Below are 18,913 nucleotides of genomic sequence, written 5' to 3' on the forward strand. Positions count from 1 at the left end.
GCGCAAACAAAACAGTCCCGAACGCCCGGGAGGGGTGGCGGTCGGAGGGGCCCCTGGGAAGGAGCGATGGGGCCGGCCACCCCTACAGGTCCCTCCTTCCGCCGGTCGCCCCGCCCCCGTTAAAAAAACCCACCAGACCCGTAACCTCTACCCGGCCGCCTCCCATTGGCTACGCGAATGAGCGACGCCTGCAGGGGCCAATGAGCCGCGGCCACGGCTTGGCGAGCGCCTTCCGGCCGCCCCTCCGCAGCGCCGGCGCCTGCCTCGCGGGCCGAGGGCGGGCCGAGGGCGGCGGGGGCGCGGCGCGGCGGAGCAGAGGCGGCGGCAGGACGCGCGGCGGCCCGGACGCTCGGCATGGCTCGCCTGGTGCTCGGTAGGCGCGTCCTTCGTCGTCTTGGGGCGCAGTTTGGAGGCCCCGAGCCCCCACGACGGTCCGCAGCCCGGGAAGCGGGCGGGCGCGTGGCCTGGGCCTGTCCGCTCTGGGGTGGGGGCTCGCGGCCTGGCCCCCGCGGGGACCCGGTCGGGGAGGCTATGGGGCCCGGGGGTGAACGGGGAGTCCGGGGGCGGTAGAGGGAGCCCTTGGCCGGAGTCCCCCGTGCGGGCCAAGGGCGGAGGTGCGGGGCCCTGGCGGACTCCGGGGCGCGTGGGGAGGTGAGGGCGCCCTTGGCGGGGGCTGCAGCCACCCTGGAGGGGGGGGGTGGGGGGTGCGTGTGCGGAGCGTGGCGGGTGCAGGGAGCCCGGAGGCCGGGCTCGCACCCGGGCGCCGGGGACCCCGGGACAGCGGCGAGCCCGGGTCCGAGCGCCGCGCGCCGAGCTCCGGGTGGAGGGGCGGCCGGGCGGGGGCGGAGGCCGGGGCTGCGGGCGAGCGCTGGCGGCCGGGCTGGACCTCTGACGGCGGCCGGGCTTGGGGCTGCAGCCTCCAGGGGACCTCGGCCCCGAGTGTGGACGGGGGGGTCACGGCTCCTCACCCCGCTTGTCCTCACCACTTGTTTGATGGGACCCCGACTTCCAAGAAGAACTGAAATACCGACACGCGGGCCTGGCAGTTGCCTCGTCGGGCGCAGTGCGTCCCTAAAGCTGGTTACGGTCCATGGGCTCGCGCTTTGCAGAACTATAGGGAGCCCAGACTTGGCTGAGTGATGGCAATGCCCGCCTTAGGGACCAGGGAGCGACGTTAGGACCCACTCCCCCCCCCCCCCCCCCTCCGGGCGCCTCCTGGGCCCTAACGGTCCTTGCCCCGACCCCGATCGAGACCCCGACCGACCGCAGGGTTGAGCCCAGCCCCTCCCCCGCAGGCATAGCTGCGTGTCTGGGCGGGAGTTCCTTAGCCACCCCTGACTGGCCCTCCGTGGGCTGTTCCGAGCGTTCGTGAGTGCGTACACGTCCGCAGAGAGCAAACAAGATAGAAATACCTGCCGTATCGCTGCGGGGAGAAGAGATGGGGGTGGGGGTGATCTGTTTAAAAGGTGCCCACACGTGGATTCAGACTAAGCTCTCCAAGTCCGAGGCTCATTGTGGGCACCAGTGGACTCAGCCTTCTGGGGAGCCCGCTCCGCTGGGTCTCTGGGTGGCTGCGTTGGTCCGTGTCGCCTTGCTGGCAGGTGTGGGATGGAGATGTGACGGATGTGGATTTGCAGCATCCTGAGCCGCTGTGGAGGGATCAGGGCAAGCGCGGATGGCGGGCTCCCATCAGGTGTTCCGGTCCCCATCGGTGCTCATTATCTGGGAGTGGAATGGGATGTGAGTTTTAGAGACAGAACGCTATTGGTCAGCTTTGACCTGCTTTATCATCGTAAGTGGACCTACGGTTTGGGTTTTCTTGAGGGTTTCTGTGGGGTAGTTACTGGCTATGTTTTTGCTGTTGGAATTTATACATCCTTTATCCTGTCTTTCTGAGTATTATGTTTGATTTCCTTCTAACCCTCCCAGGTGATACTGCCTTGTAATAAGATTAGATCTCAAGACTCTATCGTTAAGATATTTCCATTGGATAGCCATATATTGGGGGGCGGGGACTCTTGTGAGAACGAGGCAAAATTTAAAGACAAGCAAACATCCAACGCCAGTATCCTATATAATCTGTAATAATAAAAGCGTAATATGCACATTGGCCGAACAGCAGGACGACCGTCTGGACGACCAGGCTATGACACCCACTGGCGCCAGGCCAGCCAGGGCGGGTGTGATGCAATTGGTCAGCGGCCAGCCATCGCCCCATGATCACCCTGCAGAGGAAGGCCCAGGCCACCGGCTGGTGGGGCGATCAATTGAGGGGCTCCACGATTGCCCCAAAGAGGGAGGCCCAGGCCACTGACCAGTGGGCTGTGGTGGGTGGGCAGGGCCTACATCTTTGGGGCAATTCATTGCGGGACAGAGGGTGCAGGCTGGGCTGAACCCACCCCCCCCACACACATGCATGAATTTCATGCACCTGGCCTCTAGTCCTATATAGTAAAAGGGTAATATGCAAATTCACCGAACTGCAAAACCACTGGTCGCTATGACACACACTGACCAGCAGGGGGCAGATGCTCAACACAGGAGCTGACCCCTGGTGGTCAGTGCGCTCCCACAGGGGGAGCACCGCTCAGCCAGAAGCTGGGCTCACTGCTGGCGAGTGCAGCAGGGGTGGCGGGAGCCTCTTCTGCCTCCACAGCAGTGCTAAGGATGTCTGACTGCCGTCAGTGGGACATCCCCCGAGGGCTCCTGGACTGCGAGAGGGTGCAGGCCTCAGTCCCTGTTACAGTGAGTGTCAGTCAGTGGGCGTGGCCACCTTTGTCTGGACAGAAGGCTCATTCCCAAGGTAAAATCATGGGCCATCCCTTTGGTGACTTTAGCTTGAAGGGGACAGTACAGTCTTGATTGCTGTTCTTACTGAGAAAGGACGAACAGAATCCCCTGCCACGACTGACCTGGCGACCCTCCCTGGGATTGTTTCCGCCGTCTGCAGACCTTCGGTTAAAAACGTGGGCTACATAACCATGTTCCGTTTCTAATTATACGGCCTTAGGTACGTGCCTTTGTTTTTCTGACCTAAAGGGAACATGAGGGCACATACCACATAGAGTTCTTAAACGAGTTACTATATTTTAAATGTTTAGAGCAATGCCTGGCACACAGGCCATGGAAGTGTTATTCTTTGTTAAGATGTCAGTTTCTGGGGAGCAGTTGGACACATAAATATATCAAAATATTAGCCGAATCCCCAGCACCCCCTGTAAGATTGTGTCCTAACTAGTCACCACTCATTTGAGTGGAGCAAAGGTGAAAAGCATTTTCAGCTTAGCCCGTTAATAGTGAAGTGTGGGAAACAATCAGATTCTGTCAGTAGTGGATTGGCAACATGATAGAGCCATTAAAATTGGTTACTATGGGGGTGATAAGTAACCCATAATTATATAGAAAATGTCTGCAACTTATTTTGAGTGACAAAAGGTTACAGAAGGGAATATAAATATATAGATAGATTCTATTTATACAAATATATAATAAAATTTTAGACTCTTGTTGCATAGAGATGTCAGTAAGAATATTCTAGTGGGGACTGTTGGTGGCTTTTCTTTTGCTTTTCCATTTTTTGAAAATTTCACAACTACATGTATTGAACAAGTATCAATGCACATTGACTTCAGAAAAAAAGATAAACTTCTTTAAATGCAGTAGCTCTCAGGATTCTTCAGGACCAATGTTACTTTCAAGCTTATTTGGAGTTGGGACTATCTTTGCTTAGGTTCTTAATTCACTTGCTTCACTAAATATATCAAGCTCTATTTAACTTTTTCTGCAGCAATGAAAAAATTATTGAGCAGCACCAGCCAATCAAAATTTAATGCAACCTTAGGTAATCAAAAATTTTCTAGTAGCCACATGAAAAAGGCAACAAAATGAGTGAAATTTGTTTTAATATATATTTATTTACCCAATATGTCTAAAATACTATTTCAGCATGTAGTCAATATAAAAAATATTAATGAGATATGTTTAAATTTTCTTTCCTACCAAGTTTTTGAAATGCAGTGCTTTTTACACCCATAGCACATCTCAGCGTGCGGTAGCCATGTGTGGCTAATGGCTACCTCGTTGGGCAGCACAGTTATCGAGGGAGCCACTTCGGTTGTTCTGTTCTTCATTCACACTCGCCCTTCCCCGCCTCTTGAAATGGAGTAAAGACTGTGCAGTCCTCTTCAGGCTACAGTCACCAGCGGGATGGTCCATCTGTCACAGGCTGTGTGTCCCTCCCCTCTGACTGCGGGCATTTCATTTTGTCCATGATTCCCTGTACTTTATCTTTAGCCGTTCTCCCACCACATGTGCCTCCCTTCGCGCTCAGCTCACTCCCATCTTTAAAAGAAACCATCCTTCTACCCCACATTTGCTTGCGTTCTCTGCTCTTCATAATGAAACTTGTTGACAGTTAACTGTATTGTTTTCCCCAATGTGTCCCTCCTACTCCGATCTTCTGTAGACTGCCTGCTGCTTAGGCTCACTCCTCCCCCGCTGCCAGGGCCTGATGGTCTTTGTCACTAGACTTTGTCACTAGATCCGATGCAGTTTTCCGTCTTTCCTGCTTAAGCTCTCAGTAGCATTTGTTGCTGTTGCCCAGCCCGCCTTTCCCTCGGCTTATGTGGCCCGCTCTCCTGGTAATTCAGAGAGCTGCTCTGCCACTTACAGGCATGCCCGTAGATGGGCCTTGGTCTCACTCTGCCCTTTACAGTAAGGATGGTTCTCGTCTCTAGTTAGTGATGCTGCGAAAAATCAAGTGATCTGATGTGTTTGTAAGTGATTTGAAAATAGAAAGTGCTATGTAAGTATTAGGTGGAATATTCAGTAATAGAACAATTAATTCCAGAAGAAATTTACCATTGAGTTATTCTAAAAAGTTCCATTTGAAAATGTGACTAAGATGGCATATATACACACACTAGCTTAGAAGATGGGTCACTCACTTTTCATTCGTTTTATCAACAGATTAAAAGAAATTATATGATAATTCTCATAGATGCTGAAAAGACAGTAATAGAAATTTCATTAATAACATAGTTTATCTGTTTCAACTCAAAAGCCAGCATCATGCATATGGGAAAATATTCCTCTTAAAATCAAGAACAATCTCTTATTTAGCATTGTTCTTCAGTGTAAAACAATGTAATTAAAAAACAAAATTATATATGAATTTTAAAAGAGGAGGTGCAATTTTGATAGTATTACCAATTTAAAAGACTTGAGGGGGGAGGTAAGAGATTACCGAAGGACTTGTATGCATGGATATAAGCATAACCAATGGACACAAGACACTGAGGGGGGGAGGGGGGGAGGGCATGTGCCGGGGGATAGGGGAAGCCCGGGGAAGGTCGATGGGTGGAAAAAAGGAGACATATGTACCACTATTTGTAATACTTTAAACAATAAAACAAAATTAAAAAAATGAAGATGGCATGCTGATATGGCAACTGAATAACACAGGGAACAAATACTGCGTGGGCTACCCAAGCTCACAGCTAGATGTGGCCTCCCAGTGTTTCCGTGTCCTGGCCCATAAAGTGGCAATAGTAGTGCTACCTCGTAGGGTGGGTATAGAGAACGAAGGCACTAGAATAATGTTTGAATCGTTTTCCAGTGCATCTCCAGAGAGGAGAGTGCGGACTGCGCCAGTGGGAGGAGAATCCTAGGGGCTCCGACAGCAGCAGGGAGAGGGGCACAGGGCTAGGAGGGACCGACCCAGGCCGTCCTCCAGTGCAAAGGGCCTTGGTCAGTGGGAGAAGCCTGGCCGCCTGGGTGTCCTGCTGCTAATGACCTGCTTTTGGTGCTTCCTCCAGGTCTGGTGAGCTGCACCTTCTTTCTAACAGCGAACGGGCTGTACTCCTCTAGTGATGATGTAATCGAATTAACTCCATCAAATTTCAACCAAGAAGTTATTCAGAGTAACAGTTTGTGGTTTGTAGAATTCTTTGCTCCATGGTAAGTATTATAAAATAGTTGTCTGTTGTTTGTGGTACTTTAGAAGGAAAAATGCTATATAAAATGCGATTTTGTTCAGCCATCTAGTTTACCTACTTCACTCCTTAGAAGAAGTAGACGTGGGAGACTCCACAAAGGATTGTTTATTAAGGGCCATGGAGATTGAGCCAAGTGTGTGTGGGGGGGGGGGGGGGGCGGGTAAGGGGGGGGAGTAGCTAATGTTGCAAGAAAAGGAAAAGAAACTTATAATTCAAGATGGTTTATCCTTACAATGAGGTAAGTAGGATGGGGACAGGAGGGAAACTAAAGAAAGAACGTTGGGCAAAGGAAAGGGAAGGGCCAGTGATGGACTCCATTCTGTTTCTTGAAGAGGGTTGCTCCCAGAAATATGTAAGTTATTGTCTTGCTTTACATTCATTGTTGGAAAAAAACCCTCGTGGGGTGAAGATGTAATTACTATTGACGTTAATGGTGTACAATTATATATATAGTCAGAATACAGTATGTAGTTAAAACATTTAATGAAAACAAAACAAAACCCAACAAATAGAAGTGTAGAGATGGTCAGTGGGAGCGGTGCGAAGTGGCAGGAGACTGTCACAGCTGGGAACGGGCAGGCCACGCCTGCCTGGGGGGACCCGACTCCCACCAAGTGCACCTGCAGGGGAGCTGCTGGTGACCTGAGACCCAGAGTGGTCCTCTGAGGAGTGAACTGTGCCTTCGAGCTCACACAGGACAGTCAGGCGCATTCCCCCTGAGGTCTGCCTGATGGAAGGTTTCCACTGTTGCTTTAGCTTTTCCTTTGGAAGACCATGAAGCTGAGTTTTGGAAACATAATGCCAGTCCCCATGAAATATTTCATTTAATATCCAATCCCCATGAAATACTTCACTTAATATCCAGTCCCCATGAAATACTTCACTTAATATCCAGTCCCCATGAAATACTTCACTTAATATCCAGTCCCCATGAAATATTTCACTTAATATCCAGTCCCCATGAAATACTTCACTTAATATCCAGTCCCCATGAATATTTCACTTAATATCCAGTCCCCATGAAATACTTCACTTAATATCCAGTCCCCATGAAATACTTCACTTAATATCCAGTCCCCATGAATATTTCACTTAATATCCAGTCCCCATGAAATATTTCACTTAATATCCAGTCCCCATGAATATTTCACTTAATATCCAGTCCCCATGAAATACTTCACTTAATATCCAGTCCCAGTGAAATACTTCACTTAATATCCAGTCCCAGTGAAATACTTCACTTAATATCCAGTCCCAATGAAATATTTCACTTAATATCCAGTCCCCATGAAATACTTCACTTACTATCCAGTCCCCATGAATATTTCACTTAATATCCAGTGCAGCAAATAAAGGCAGAACCCCTCTGCTTTAGGAGGTGATGCTGCCACATTGCCGTACAGCTGGAGCCACACACTGAGGCTCACTTGACCAGGTACACGCTAAAGTTTAGTCTCTGGTATGGAGTCAGGAGTGCTAGAGTTTGTTCAAACTGAATAGAATTTAATTGAGCAGTAATTAGGAAACACTTTAAAGTTCTGAGATGAAACAGGATTTTAATAAAGTCATACAAAGATGAGCTCCTTCAGGTTCCTGTTTTACTGATGCTTTGTACTCTCTGTAAGCAGTCACCCAGGGCCTGTCACTCAGTACACTGTTGTGGGTGATTTTTGAATTGGGGATTAAAGGCTTTAACTGTTGCCTTACTTGTGTTTTTATCCCCTAAAAGGTGTGGCCACTGCCAACGGTTAACACCAGAATGGAAGAAAGTAGCAACTGCATTAAAAGTAAGTTTTTGAGATGTCCACATTCACTTGTGTATGTTTCAATTCATGCTAGTGAGTTAATGCATAATAGGAAACTGATTTGCATATTAAAGCTCAAAACCCTTGTTTTGATGCCCAAATGATCTAGGAAGCAAAGGAATACTGTCCATTTTAATGTTTATGTCGCCTGTCAGTCCTGTTTCATGGGAGAATTTGTGTTTCACTCATCGTTCCTCTTGGGAATGGTTTCCCAGACTGAAGCCCTCCCTCGCTCTGTGTAAAGCCCTTTGTTATCTGTGATGCTGACGTGAATCAGATGCTGGTTCTTGTGAACTCGGCTGCAGCTGCAAGTAGACAGCTCTCTCGCGTTTCCACAGGGTGTTGTGAAGGTGGGTGCCGTGGACGCGGATAAGCATCAGTCCCTCGGAGGCCAGTATGGGGTGCAGGGGTTCCCTACCATCAAGATTTTTGGATCCAACAAAAACAGACCAGAAGATTATCAGGGTAAGGACTTGGCTACCTCCTTCCCTGGTGGAATTTTCATTTGAGCAGGTGGGGGGACAATAGGAGAAAACTAGGATTCTGTAATTTGCTTGCCCTGCTGCCTCAGCCTCTTTGTGCCTAAACCTCCTTAGCCCTGCAATGGCACAGAGCGATTCCCACCTCTTCTGGTTGGTTCTGAAGCTTAAATGTGTGTCATGCAGGTAAAAAGTTATTTGTTGTCGTTCATTTGGCTTAGCCCACACGGCCTTTGCAGCGATGGAGTGATGATGTTCTGTGCTTCCCTCTTGTCTTTCTTTTTATAACGAAAAAAATACTAGCTACTTAGTACTTCAGTTACTTGATGCTGAATAAAGATTTTCAAGTGTTTTTTGTTTTTGTTAATCCTCTCCTGAGGATATTTTCCTCATTGATTTTTTTTTTTTTTAGAGAGAATGGAAGGGAGGGGGATGGAGAGAGAGAAACATCGAAGTGAGAGACGCATTGATTGGTTGCCTCCTGCACACTCTCTGACGGGCCCGAGATCGAACTCATGATCCTTTGGGGCATAAGCCGACGGTCTAACCACTGAGCACACTGGCCAGGGCTACAAATGTCTTGCTGTGAGCTCTTTGCCCTCTAACTAGGAAAGGGTCTCGCAGAGCCATGTGGCAGAAAGAAGGCTTGTAATTTGAGAGTCAATTTAAACTGTTGATGTTACTATGGAGCATTTCGCCCATGAATCTTTGTCTTGTAAACATACAGTATTAAAGCTTTTACTTAGTCTCCCAGACTATTGAGAAGTAACTACAAAGTTTCCCTGCTTTGTAGATAAGTAAATCGTGAGTATCTGCTCTTAGTCACTGAGGCAACTGAGGAGAGAATTCTGGCTCCAGACTCTCAAAGCTAAATGTTATTTTAGTTACCCTGTGGGTTCTTTTATGCAATGGTCCTATTGCATTTAGAATATCACAGGCAGATCATCATCATATGTAAGATAATCAGAGTTGCTAGGTTGGGCTATGTTTGTGGTCCTAATAAAAAGCATTGGGCATGATGTATTTAAATTTAAATTACGGCTCATCTGATCTTTTTTTTTTTAAGATTTCATTACATGGGCCCGAAAGTGACAACTTAGAGTCAGTCAGTGTTGCTTTATGTGAGCAAAACAAGTTCGGGGGGCGGGGGGAGGAGAACCAGCGTCCCAGTCAAGCAAGGTGTTGCCGTAGCATCTCTGCTGGTGGCCGCCTGTGTCCAGCCGGGAGGCCCTTCTCAGGAAGGGAACTCGAGGGAGGGCAGGGTCTGGAGAGAGGACCTTGCTGGCAGCAGCCTGGCTTTACGTTGGCCTCATCACACGGGCTTCGTAACTAAATAGAACGCTTCACTCCTGGACCTGCTGCTTGTCTGTGAAATGGCGCGTGAAAACCTGTTTTACCCCTGAACTCGTACATGTAAAGCCTGTGACGTGGTAAAGACAGTGTTGCTGGCTCGTCACCAAGCTGTGGGACAGAATCCTGCAGCGAGGCCTTACACACCCCCTTTCTTCCGGACCCCCAGCTCGGAACCTTCGTCAGATGATCAGTTTCATTTTTCTGAGTAAACATCTGCTTTCTGCTTCAGAATAATAATTTGCTTTGCTAACTTGGAAAAAACAAGTGTTTAGAGTAGGGGTTGCGTTTTGCATTTGGCTTGCTGCCTGTTTTTGTAAGTAAAGTAAGAATTTGTCGACTCTTGGTCTAGAGCAGGGGTGGGCAAACTTTTTGACTCGAGGGCCACAATGGGTTCTTAAACTGGACCGGAGGGCCGGAACAAAAGCATGGATGGAGTGTTTGTGTGAACTAATATAAATTCAAAGTAAACATCATTACATAAAAGGGTACAGTCTTTTTTTTTTTTTTTTTTTTAGTTTTATTCATTTCAAACGGGCCGGATCCAGCCCGTGGGCCGTAGTTTGCCCACGACTGGTCTAGAGTGAGAAAACCCTCACTTGCCTTTGGCTCGCATGTTCCTTGACTTGGTGTATTTCAGGTGAGGATTGGTGGGAGGTCACGGCTCAGGGCCGAGCCGGAGCCTGTTCTCCCATGGCCTCCGCCTTCTGTGTAGGCACTGGCCCTGGGAGCCTCCACCAGGGGTGCAGCACTAGCTGATCGGGACATGGGATGCATTCAGCGTGTTGCTGTGCTGTGTTTTCTATGTCAGGAGTGAGGTGTTCTCAGCTTTGATCCCTCTAGGCAATTTGATTAGGAAATCCTGTAAGAAAAAAGGAAGATGAAACTTTCTGACGCGATTTTATTTGAGTTTTGCCTTAGAAATCGCAGACTTCCGAAGGCTGTTGTCATTCTTGAGTCTTAGCTGCAGGGCCTGGGCGCGGGGCGTGCAACCGCCCACTGCTCTGCTGACGCCTTGTCCCTGCAGGTGGCAGGACTGCGGACGCCATCGTGGATGCCGCTCTCGGTGCCCTGCGCCAGCTCGTCAAGGACCGCCTGGGGGGCAGGGGCTACAGCTCTGGAAGACAGGTAAGGCTCCGGGGTCGGCTCTCCTGTGTGATGATGGTGAAGCCTCAGTGCACCCCTGGCGGAAGATAGGTTTCTTTTTAAATACTGCAAATTGGTGGGCTTCCTTTTAAAAAATAATAGGAGGCTGGGTCCCCTGACCCAGAGGGAGTCAGCCCTCCAGCTTGCTCATTTGGCCGCCCCAGAACCACCGTCATGGTAGCCAGTCAGTCCCAGGGCACCCTGCCCACCCGCGGGCCCAGAGCCAGCCCCAGAGAGGCCTCCTCGGCCCGGGGCTGGGAGAGGAGTGGGCGCAGAGGGCGAGCGCCAGGCCACGCTCACGTGCACAGAGAGGAGGGCCCAGCTCCTCCGATCGACGGCACAGGTGGAATTTGGGTGCCCTCTCGGCCCAAATCCGGGGCAGTGAGTGAGCCCAGATCCATGGGAAATTCTCCATAAGTGTGTAGGGAAGACGAGAAAGAAGTTCCTGCTCTGTGGCTTGGCGTTTCAGATGCCCTGGTATGAGGTGTGACGTTAAGCCGTCAGATGCTTATGATCTTGTGAAGGGCATTGGGTTCCCTGGTAAATGTAGATAAAGGGCCCTCTGCTCCTCTTGGCGCCCTTGCCTGCATCTCAGGCTTGGTCACGGAATGAGCAGTCGCCCCCTAGCTCCGGGCTGGGGCCCAGGCAGCAGAAGCAAGGTAGCAGCGCTCATGGTTTCTCAGGATCGACACTGAGGAAAAGCACTTGAGAAAAGGAAGGGGGGGGGGTGTTACTTTATTTTTCCTCAGTGGCAGAGACTGTGGAAAGCTGGTAAAGGTAGTGATGTGCGGCATCCTGGGGTCGCCAGCGGTGAGCTGGAGTCTGAATTCGAATCGTGTTGTTAAGGTGATTCTTTGAGCCAGGCTGAAGTTGCTCTTAGACAAACAGCAAGGGACCGAATTTAGATCCCTGTTTGTTATACTGAATGTACTACAGGTAACTGTTTGAAACTAAATATTGTTTATCCAGCAAAAATGATAAACACAGTGTCCTCATTTGACAAAGTAGTTTTTACTTGAAAGAAAAACTCAAAAAACGTTAAAATGTAGAGGCGATTTAGTTATCGGTGCGTTTAGAATAGGGATCCTGTTCTTTTGGCCACTGCGTAGTTTAATGTTTGATGTCCCGATGACAGGGTCGAAGTGAAAGCTCAAGTAAGAAAGACGTGATCGAGCTGACGGACGACACCTTTGACAAGAATGTTCTTGACAGTGAAGACGTTTGGATGGTTGAGTTTTACGCCCCCTGGTGTGGACACTGCAAAAAGTAAGTTCTCTGAACCAAGTCTTTTTCTTAAGTCAGAGTTTTCAGTACAATTATCGGGCTTGCTTCGGAGTTTTCTGTTTTTGTTTTTGTGTTTTACTCTCTTCGTCTTCGCCCACCCTGCCCCCTGCCTATAGCAACCACCAATCTGTTCCCTGTGTCAAGGAGCTTGTTGCATGTGTGTGTGTGTTTAGATTCCACATATAAGTGAGTGTGTAACTCCCTTTGAAAAGCTGAACCAGATCATAGATATAACCAGTATCTCCTCCCAAAGTGCTCTGACTCTAAACGAGCAATAAACATTGGCTTTAGTCCCAGGAGTTTCCTCTGTCAGATTTTCAAAGGTTAACAGAGCTAAGCAGTCAAACTAGGGGGGAGTGACGAAGGACTGGGAAGCTCATGGGAAGGGCGCATCATGTCTTTCATAAATCTACGGAAAATGTTTTCCAAGTGTGGCGTCACCGGGCAGGCGGAAATGCGCCCCTCAGTTAAAGTCTCTGTGCTGAGATGAGGCTGTTTGTTTGCAGCCTAGAGCCAGAATGGGCCGCGGCAGCCACCGAGGTGAAAGAGCAAACGAAAGGGAAGGTGAAGCTGGCGGCTGTGGACGCCACGGCCAACCAGATGCTGACCGGCCGGTACGGGGTACGTTTATCAGGCTTTCTCTTTGTGAAATACTCGTCTTTTCCCTGTTGCTTTACCCAGAACACCAGGCCTCCGTGTGAGAGGAGGGGTGTTTCGTCTTCTTGTCATGAAGAAATTAAGCCACTTACTGTTATAACTAATAAGTAGTGAGTCTGGGAGCTTTCCCTCCCAGGATTCCACTGTTCCTGTGCGCCTAGTGTGGTCCCTTAGCTTTCCCACACGCATGCAAGTTGTTCGTAGGGCTTTTGAGTGGGTCCATTTGTTCTAGAGCAGATATGTTACGTGTATATCCAGGGTTTGAATAAGACCTGGCCACGCCCTGCATCAGATTGTTAAACCCCCTGACTTATAGACCTGTGTGTCATCCTTGGACACGGATGCAGGCTGGGAATATTTTTGACCTTAAATTACTCAGAAGGTGGTTTCAGAAACCATAAAGATTACCTTGCTTCTTATTAAATGCTCATTTGATCTTTAATAGATTAGGGGATTTCCTACAATCAAGATATTCCAGAAAGGCGAGTCTCCTGTGGATTATGACGGGGGGCGGACAAGATCTGACATCGTCTCCCGGGCCCTGGACCTGTTTTCTGATAACGCTCCGCCTCCTGAGCTGCTCGAGGTCAGCAGGCCTGTCGCACAGGGAGGGACGCCTTCGTCTGACGGGAGGGGGGCAGTAGGCCTCTCTTCACATTGACTCTTCGCCTTTAAAATCCTCTTTAAAGTGTTTCTGTGCTTTCAAATGGGCAAAACCTGTCAGTTAAATCGCTGCTTTTCCTAACGTTAGCACTGAGATCATTGCATTGTGAAAAAGTACACCTGAGCTTCTCAGCAATAGAATGGGTCTTTCCTTTCATTCTGAGAGTAATAGCCAGCATTATTGAGCAGTGAACTATGTACTAGGCACTGTTCTGCTTTCATGTAGATTTCCCTCATTTAATTCTCACGTGAACACGTAGCAGTAAATACTATTTTTAATCTCCATTTAACATATGAGGAAACTGAGGCACAGGGAGCTGCAAATTCATAAAAATTATGATGCGCATAAGTGTGACAGAAGTGTCAGAGCCAGGCAGCGCCCGGCATTCTGACCTCAGACTGTGGGTGCGAGTCCTCAGCACCCCCATACGGCTGAGGACCCGTCACGGAACCTCTGAGGCGGGGCTGGTGGAGGCTCGGGAGCAGCAGGAAGTGTCCTGGGAGACTCCTGCTCTGCCCTGTAATGGAAGTGATGGTGCTAAGGCTTTGTCTCCGTCCCTGTCTGCCGGGTCCCAGATCGTCAGTGAGGACGTCGCCAAGAAGACGTGTGAGGAGCACCAGCTCTGTGTGGTGGCCGTCCTGCCCCACATTCTCGACACGGGTACGACGAACAGGAACTCGCTGCTCTGAACATTTTCTAAAGCAATTCATGCTGCTCCTTTATTTCTGTCTTTACAATTTCTGCTTGTTTAAATCAGGAGCGGCAGGCAGAAATTCTTATTTGGAAGTTCTTCTGAAATTGGCAGACAAATACAAGAAGAAAATGTGGGGGTAAGTTCCTGAACTTAGTCCCTCCCACGTGGGCAGGAGAGGTGGTGCTTCCTGAAAGGGTGTGGCTCCCTCAGTTTTCTTAGGATGGGTTCCTGTTTGTCATTTAGGAAGAAAAGAAGTACTGCCGGTTTCTTACTTATAAGGCAGTTGTTTGTAACATACTTTTTCTCATATGAATTGTAGTTTAAATGGTGGTTGGGGTCCCAGGCTAGCAAGCAAAAACTTAATTAGTAACATAGCTGAATTCTAGCATGGCCTCGAAGGCTAGATAAGGAGGAAGAAACAGAGGTGCTTCTGTACCCTCCCCTGCAACGCCAGATCTAGACACATTTTTAAAACAAAGGATGCCTGTCTCCTCCCTTTATCTTTTGGCTTCTCATCCTCGTCCTGTGTTGCAGCCCCCTGCGATCTCTCTCACTGTGCTTTGTGCTTCCTGTTAGTTCGGCAGGCACTGATTGTGTGCCTACAGAAGGCCGCCTGTAGTTTTTCATTTTCCCCTTTGTAGAAGTTAAGAAATTTGGTTGAGCATTTTTTTAAAAATTAAATATATTTTTATTGATTTCTGAGAGGAAGAGAAAGGGGGAGAGAGAGCTAGAAAGATCAGTGATGAGAGAGAATCATTGATCTGCCTCCTCCACGCCCCACACTGGAGATTGAGTCCCCAACCTAGGCATGTGCCCTGACCAGGAATCAGAGTGTGACCTCTTGATTCATTGGTTTGATGCTCAACCACTGAGCCAAGCCGGCCGGGGTGGTTGAACATTGTTACACAGGGTGGGGCAAAAGTAGGTTTAGAGTTGTGAGTACATGAAATAGTTTATTCCTGCATTATTTACTAATTGTGTATTTTCCATATGAACAGCTGTAAACCTACTTTTGCACCACTCTGGAATAATGATGACATATCCATAACTTTTTAAAAAGTAGTTATTACATGTGTTATAATTACCTAAATGATACATACATAATTACCTAAATGATATTGGTAACAAACACAGAAAGTTCATGAGGCTTAGTGGACAATATTTTGGAGATGGGGGTGGGTGGAGAAACTGTCTTATAGGTAGACCAGTCCATTTGGGGGACTTCTGGAGTTTGGGTGTAGGAAACTTGAGGGAAGAACTGTATTACTCAGGAGCACATATAGAATACATTATTTTTTAAAACTTACCTTTTGTTCTCATTTATTTCATCCATAAAATAGTTGAAGTGTAGTCTTTTGTTCTTTAATCAAGATCTGCTAGTTAGGGTCTAACTGAATGGAAAGGGGCCTTTGCCCTGAAATCAGTCTGCCTTCCTAGGTGGCTGTGGACGGAAGCTGGCGCGCAGTCTGAGCTGGAGAACGCACTGGGGATCGGGGGGTTTGGCTACCCCGCCATGGCGGCCATTAACGCACGCAAGATGAAGTTCGCTCTTCTGAAAGGGTCTTTCAGTGAGCAAGGCATTAACGAGTTTCTCAGGTAACCTTTTTGCCCTTTTGAGTTGTTTTGTTTTGTCTGCTTGTTTTTGCTGTGGGCTTTGATTCAAAACTGGGTTGATGTAGAACAGGCAATAAGTGGAATTAGTTTGTATTTGTCATCAGAGACTTAGAAGTTTGTACATTTGAGCTGCTCAGTTGCCTTCTCCATGGGAATGTTCTGCAGTAGCAGTTGATGCTCATGCTTCCCTGTTTTCTGTCACCTCGCCATTCTGTTCAGTTGATACTGGGCTCTTCCTGATTCTCGGCAAGGTCTCATGGGCGGCGGAAGCAGCCTGTCTCCCCCATTCCCACCCGAGCGTGCTTGGTGCCCTTGACCTCAGATGATCTGGTTGCCATTTCTGGGCATTGGTCTTAGAGTGTAGTTATTTCAGAATGGTGTTACTGTCAAACAGGCAGAGTAGCAGTTATGTTTCCCCACTTTTCCACGTGCAGAGAGCGGCTGTCAAGCACCCACAGGAAACGTAGTATCTATCCTTTGGGGTTTTCCAAGCCCACATTCCAGCGCCCTTCACCAGAGCACATTCGAGGCTCCTGTACAGCAGCCGTTTCCCAGCCTGTGGTCTTCCCGGGCCTGTTCTCTCCCAGCGCCTGCCAGAGGCAGGGCTCGCGTCTCCCTGAAGCCGAGCGGCGAGGGAAGCGCTCGCACTGTCCGTGGGTCGGTCACCGGGGCCTGTGGAATCGGGGCTCACTGTGGGACCGAGGAGAGGAATGGAATCGCCGTCTTTCACAGCCTTTCTGGGGCTTAACTCTCAACTTGGTAGTTTTACATAATTTGTATTTTAGTAAAATACACGTGCTGTTTGTTAAATGAGCCGCTCTGTCTGACGCCGACCCCGGTGGATTCCAGGCCTGGTGTGCGGTGGTCCTGCTTGAACAGGCAGTGCCGTTCATGGCGTGTCCTGGGGGGGTGTCTGCATGAGCAGGTGGCAGACCATCCTCTACAGCTGGCTCTCCGTGCACCCGCAGTCCCTCTAACGCCTGCGCTTGTTTGGCTGTTTCCCCCAAGGGAGCTCTCTTTTGGGCGAGGATCCACAGCACCCGTAGGAGGGGGGGCTTTCCCCACCATCAGCACCAGAGAGCCTTGGGACGGCAAGGATGGCGAGGTGAGTCCCGGGACGGGGCGGGAGGCTGTGCGCAGGACTCGTGGTGGGGATGCCATCCTCTTTTTACCTTCCCGGTCCCTGCGCATCTTTGCTGCTTGTGAACCGAATCCTTTCCGAAGGAACGACCCGCTCTCTCACAGACGCCCACCGGAGACCAAGTCCGGGCCGGGACATCTGGTCGACCGCAGCCACCATGCAACCATCTCCCACGGCCTCCTGTTTTGGGGAATGCTGGTTGACCGGAATTTTCGGGGTGGGGAGGAAGGGGAGGGAGCCGGCCCTTGGCCCCCCTGGGAAAGGGGCCGCGTCTGGACCTAAGCCTTCACCTGATGCCAGAAACATCACAGCCTCAGGGAGGTCCCTCCTCTCAGGGCCTCATCCCATCCCCTCTGTGAATATGGCTGCATGGCGTTTGGTTTGCTTAACATAGACCTCAAGATCAGGTCATAATGAGGTTGCTTTCCGGACAGCACCCCAGCGTGAACATGAACCTTGAATTCATGCACCTGCCTTACAGAAATGGGAAGTCACAGCTTTGAAATGAGCCTTTATTCTGGCACATTCTGCCTGCCCTCCTCGACAGGCCAAGCTGAAGAGTGCCAGTAGAGCCATGTTCCCTATGTTCTCAGCTTCTCGCCCAGCTGTAGAGTAGACCTGGGTCGGGCAGGAGCTGGTGTTGTGGTCCGGAGCCCCTCGGGATCATTCCTCCTCCGTGAGCGGAGACTGCGAGCTCCAGGGCCGCCTGTGCCTGCGCCCTGCGCCTGACTGCGGGCCTGACGTGGTTCCCTGTTTTGCAGCTTCCTGTGGAAGACGACATTGACCTCAGTGACGTGGAGCTGGACGACTTGGAGAAAGACGAGTTGTGAGGCTCAGCACAACTTGCGCCTTCTTTTCTTGGGAGCAGATGTTTCCAGCAGTGGAGGAACGTTCTCTGCAATCAGACGCATCTACTGTGGCCTTGTAACCAAGAAGTAGCACTTGATTGGTCATTTGAAAACACTGCAACAATGAACTTTTGCATCTCAAGAAAACAGTGAAAAATTCTGTGAATTGTAGCCAGTGGATGGGGTGGCTTCTGTCAAGTACTATTTTGAAGAAAACTTCTGGGCTGTTGAAACACTTTCCCTCCCTCTGACTGCTGCTGGGGTGTTCTTGGAGGCTGTTTCTTATGTCAGTTTTTTAATGTGATTCTTTCATTTGAATATTAATGGCTTTTCCATGAAAGAATAAAACAATATTTTGGACAATGCCAACAAATGTATGAAATTAGTGTCCCCGTCATAATTTCAGAGCCTGATGCTTAGCCAGTAAATTGATCTGGTGATGACGGTCTGGCCCTGAGGTCTTTCCTTTCTAAGAACGTGTGACGGATGACGCCATCTGGATGCCCCACAGCACACATTCCTGTGGCTGCAGGCCAGGCTCCCCGGGCCTGTGAAGTGGAGAGCGAGTTCACAGAGAGGACGACAGGCAGCCCCGCAGTGGGAACGGCTCAGGCCCCAGCGCGCGTGGGGCCACCAGCAGCAACGGCGGGGGCTGCAGCAGGTTGTACAGTTAGCGCATGGTCTTCAGTGTTGCTACTAAGTCCTCACAAAGCGTCCCTTAAGACAGACAGCAGCAGGTGGCCCCTTGCTAAGCAGTCCCCATCCATGTAAGACATTCAGAAAAAGGAAGTGTGGATTATGTTAGGATGTAAGTGAAGAGCCCATTGGAAGGACTGAGCACTTCTTTATTGTAACTTACAAAAAATAAATACAACAGTGAGCAACTTCTGTGAGCCATTTCTCTGAAAATCTAAGTCCTGTAGGAGACGAACTTTTGCGGAGGGAAAGGAGCGCCCGTCATGTCGTCTGCGTGGCAGAGCTGAGCGGCGCCCACTCGGCGTGCTAGTCGAGCAGACTGAGGTCGATGCGGAAGTAGACGTAAGGAAAGTAGTCTTGGTTATTGAGTTGCAACCCAGGGATATCCATAGCTGCCTGCAAAAAAGACATCATGTTCTAAGTGCACAAACGAGTTTCCGGTTTTATCTTTACCTTTTTGAGGAAGCTCTAGGCACTGACCGCATGCTCTGCCCTGCACAGCTCCCACCCCACCCCCACCCTCACCCCGCCACACACAC

General features: G+C 49.6%; 2 protein-coding genes across 6 annotated transcripts in view; one reads left to right on the plus strand and one right to left on the minus strand.

The window, feature by feature from the left end:
* Window positions 1-231: 231 nt before the first annotated feature.
* On the plus strand, window positions 232-18,047 carry PDIA6 (protein disulfide isomerase family A member 6). The gene is made up of 13 exons (XM_036335351.1): window positions 232-373; window positions 5,817-5,958; window positions 7,726-7,783; window positions 8,140-8,266; window positions 10,658-10,758; window positions 11,912-12,042; window positions 12,567-12,681; window positions 13,163-13,303; window positions 13,957-14,041; window positions 14,139-14,211; window positions 15,513-15,671; window positions 16,698-16,794; window positions 17,592-18,047. The coding sequence occupies exons 1-13, from the start codon at window positions 355-357 to the stop codon at window positions 17,658-17,660; spliced, it is 1,317 nt and encodes a 438-aa protein (XP_036191244.1). The 5' UTR covers window positions 232-354; the 3' UTR covers window positions 17,661-18,047.
* Window positions 10,514-18,913, minus strand: part of ATP6V1C2 (ATPase H+ transporting V1 subunit C2) — a 37,532-nt gene continuing 29,132 nt past the window's right edge. For 4 of the 5 annotated variants that reach the window (XM_036335339.1, XM_036335346.1, XM_036335337.1 and 1 more), the window contains one exon: window positions 18,475-18,770. In XM_036335339.1, coding sequence (XP_036191232.1) covers window positions 18,681-18,770 — 90 coding nt within the window. In that variant the 3' untranslated portion in view covers window positions 18,475-18,680. Of the gene's footprint in view, window positions 10,814-15,382; window positions 18,771-18,913 lie in introns of those variants that run through there. The other variant, XM_036335336.1, reaches the window with a different exon arrangement.

This window comes from Myotis myotis, unplaced genomic scaffold, assembly GCF_014108235.1.
Source record: "Myotis myotis isolate mMyoMyo1 unplaced genomic scaffold, mMyoMyo1.p scaffold_m19_p_14, whole genome shotgun sequence".
NCBI lineage: Eukaryota > Metazoa > Chordata > Mammalia > Chiroptera > Vespertilionidae > Myotis > Myotis myotis.

Bases quoted from the DNA above. Each gene is read 5' to 3' on its own strand.
- PDIA6 (XM_036335351.1), top strand. The intron at 14,042-14,138 runs GTACGACGAACA...TGTTTAAATCAG, and splicing joins GCCCCACATTCTCGACACGG to GAGCGGCAGGCAGAAATTCT. The intron at 14,212-15,512 runs GTAAGTTCCTGA...CTGCCTTCCTAG, and splicing joins TACAAGAAGAAAATGTGGGG to GTGGCTGTGGACGGAAGCTG.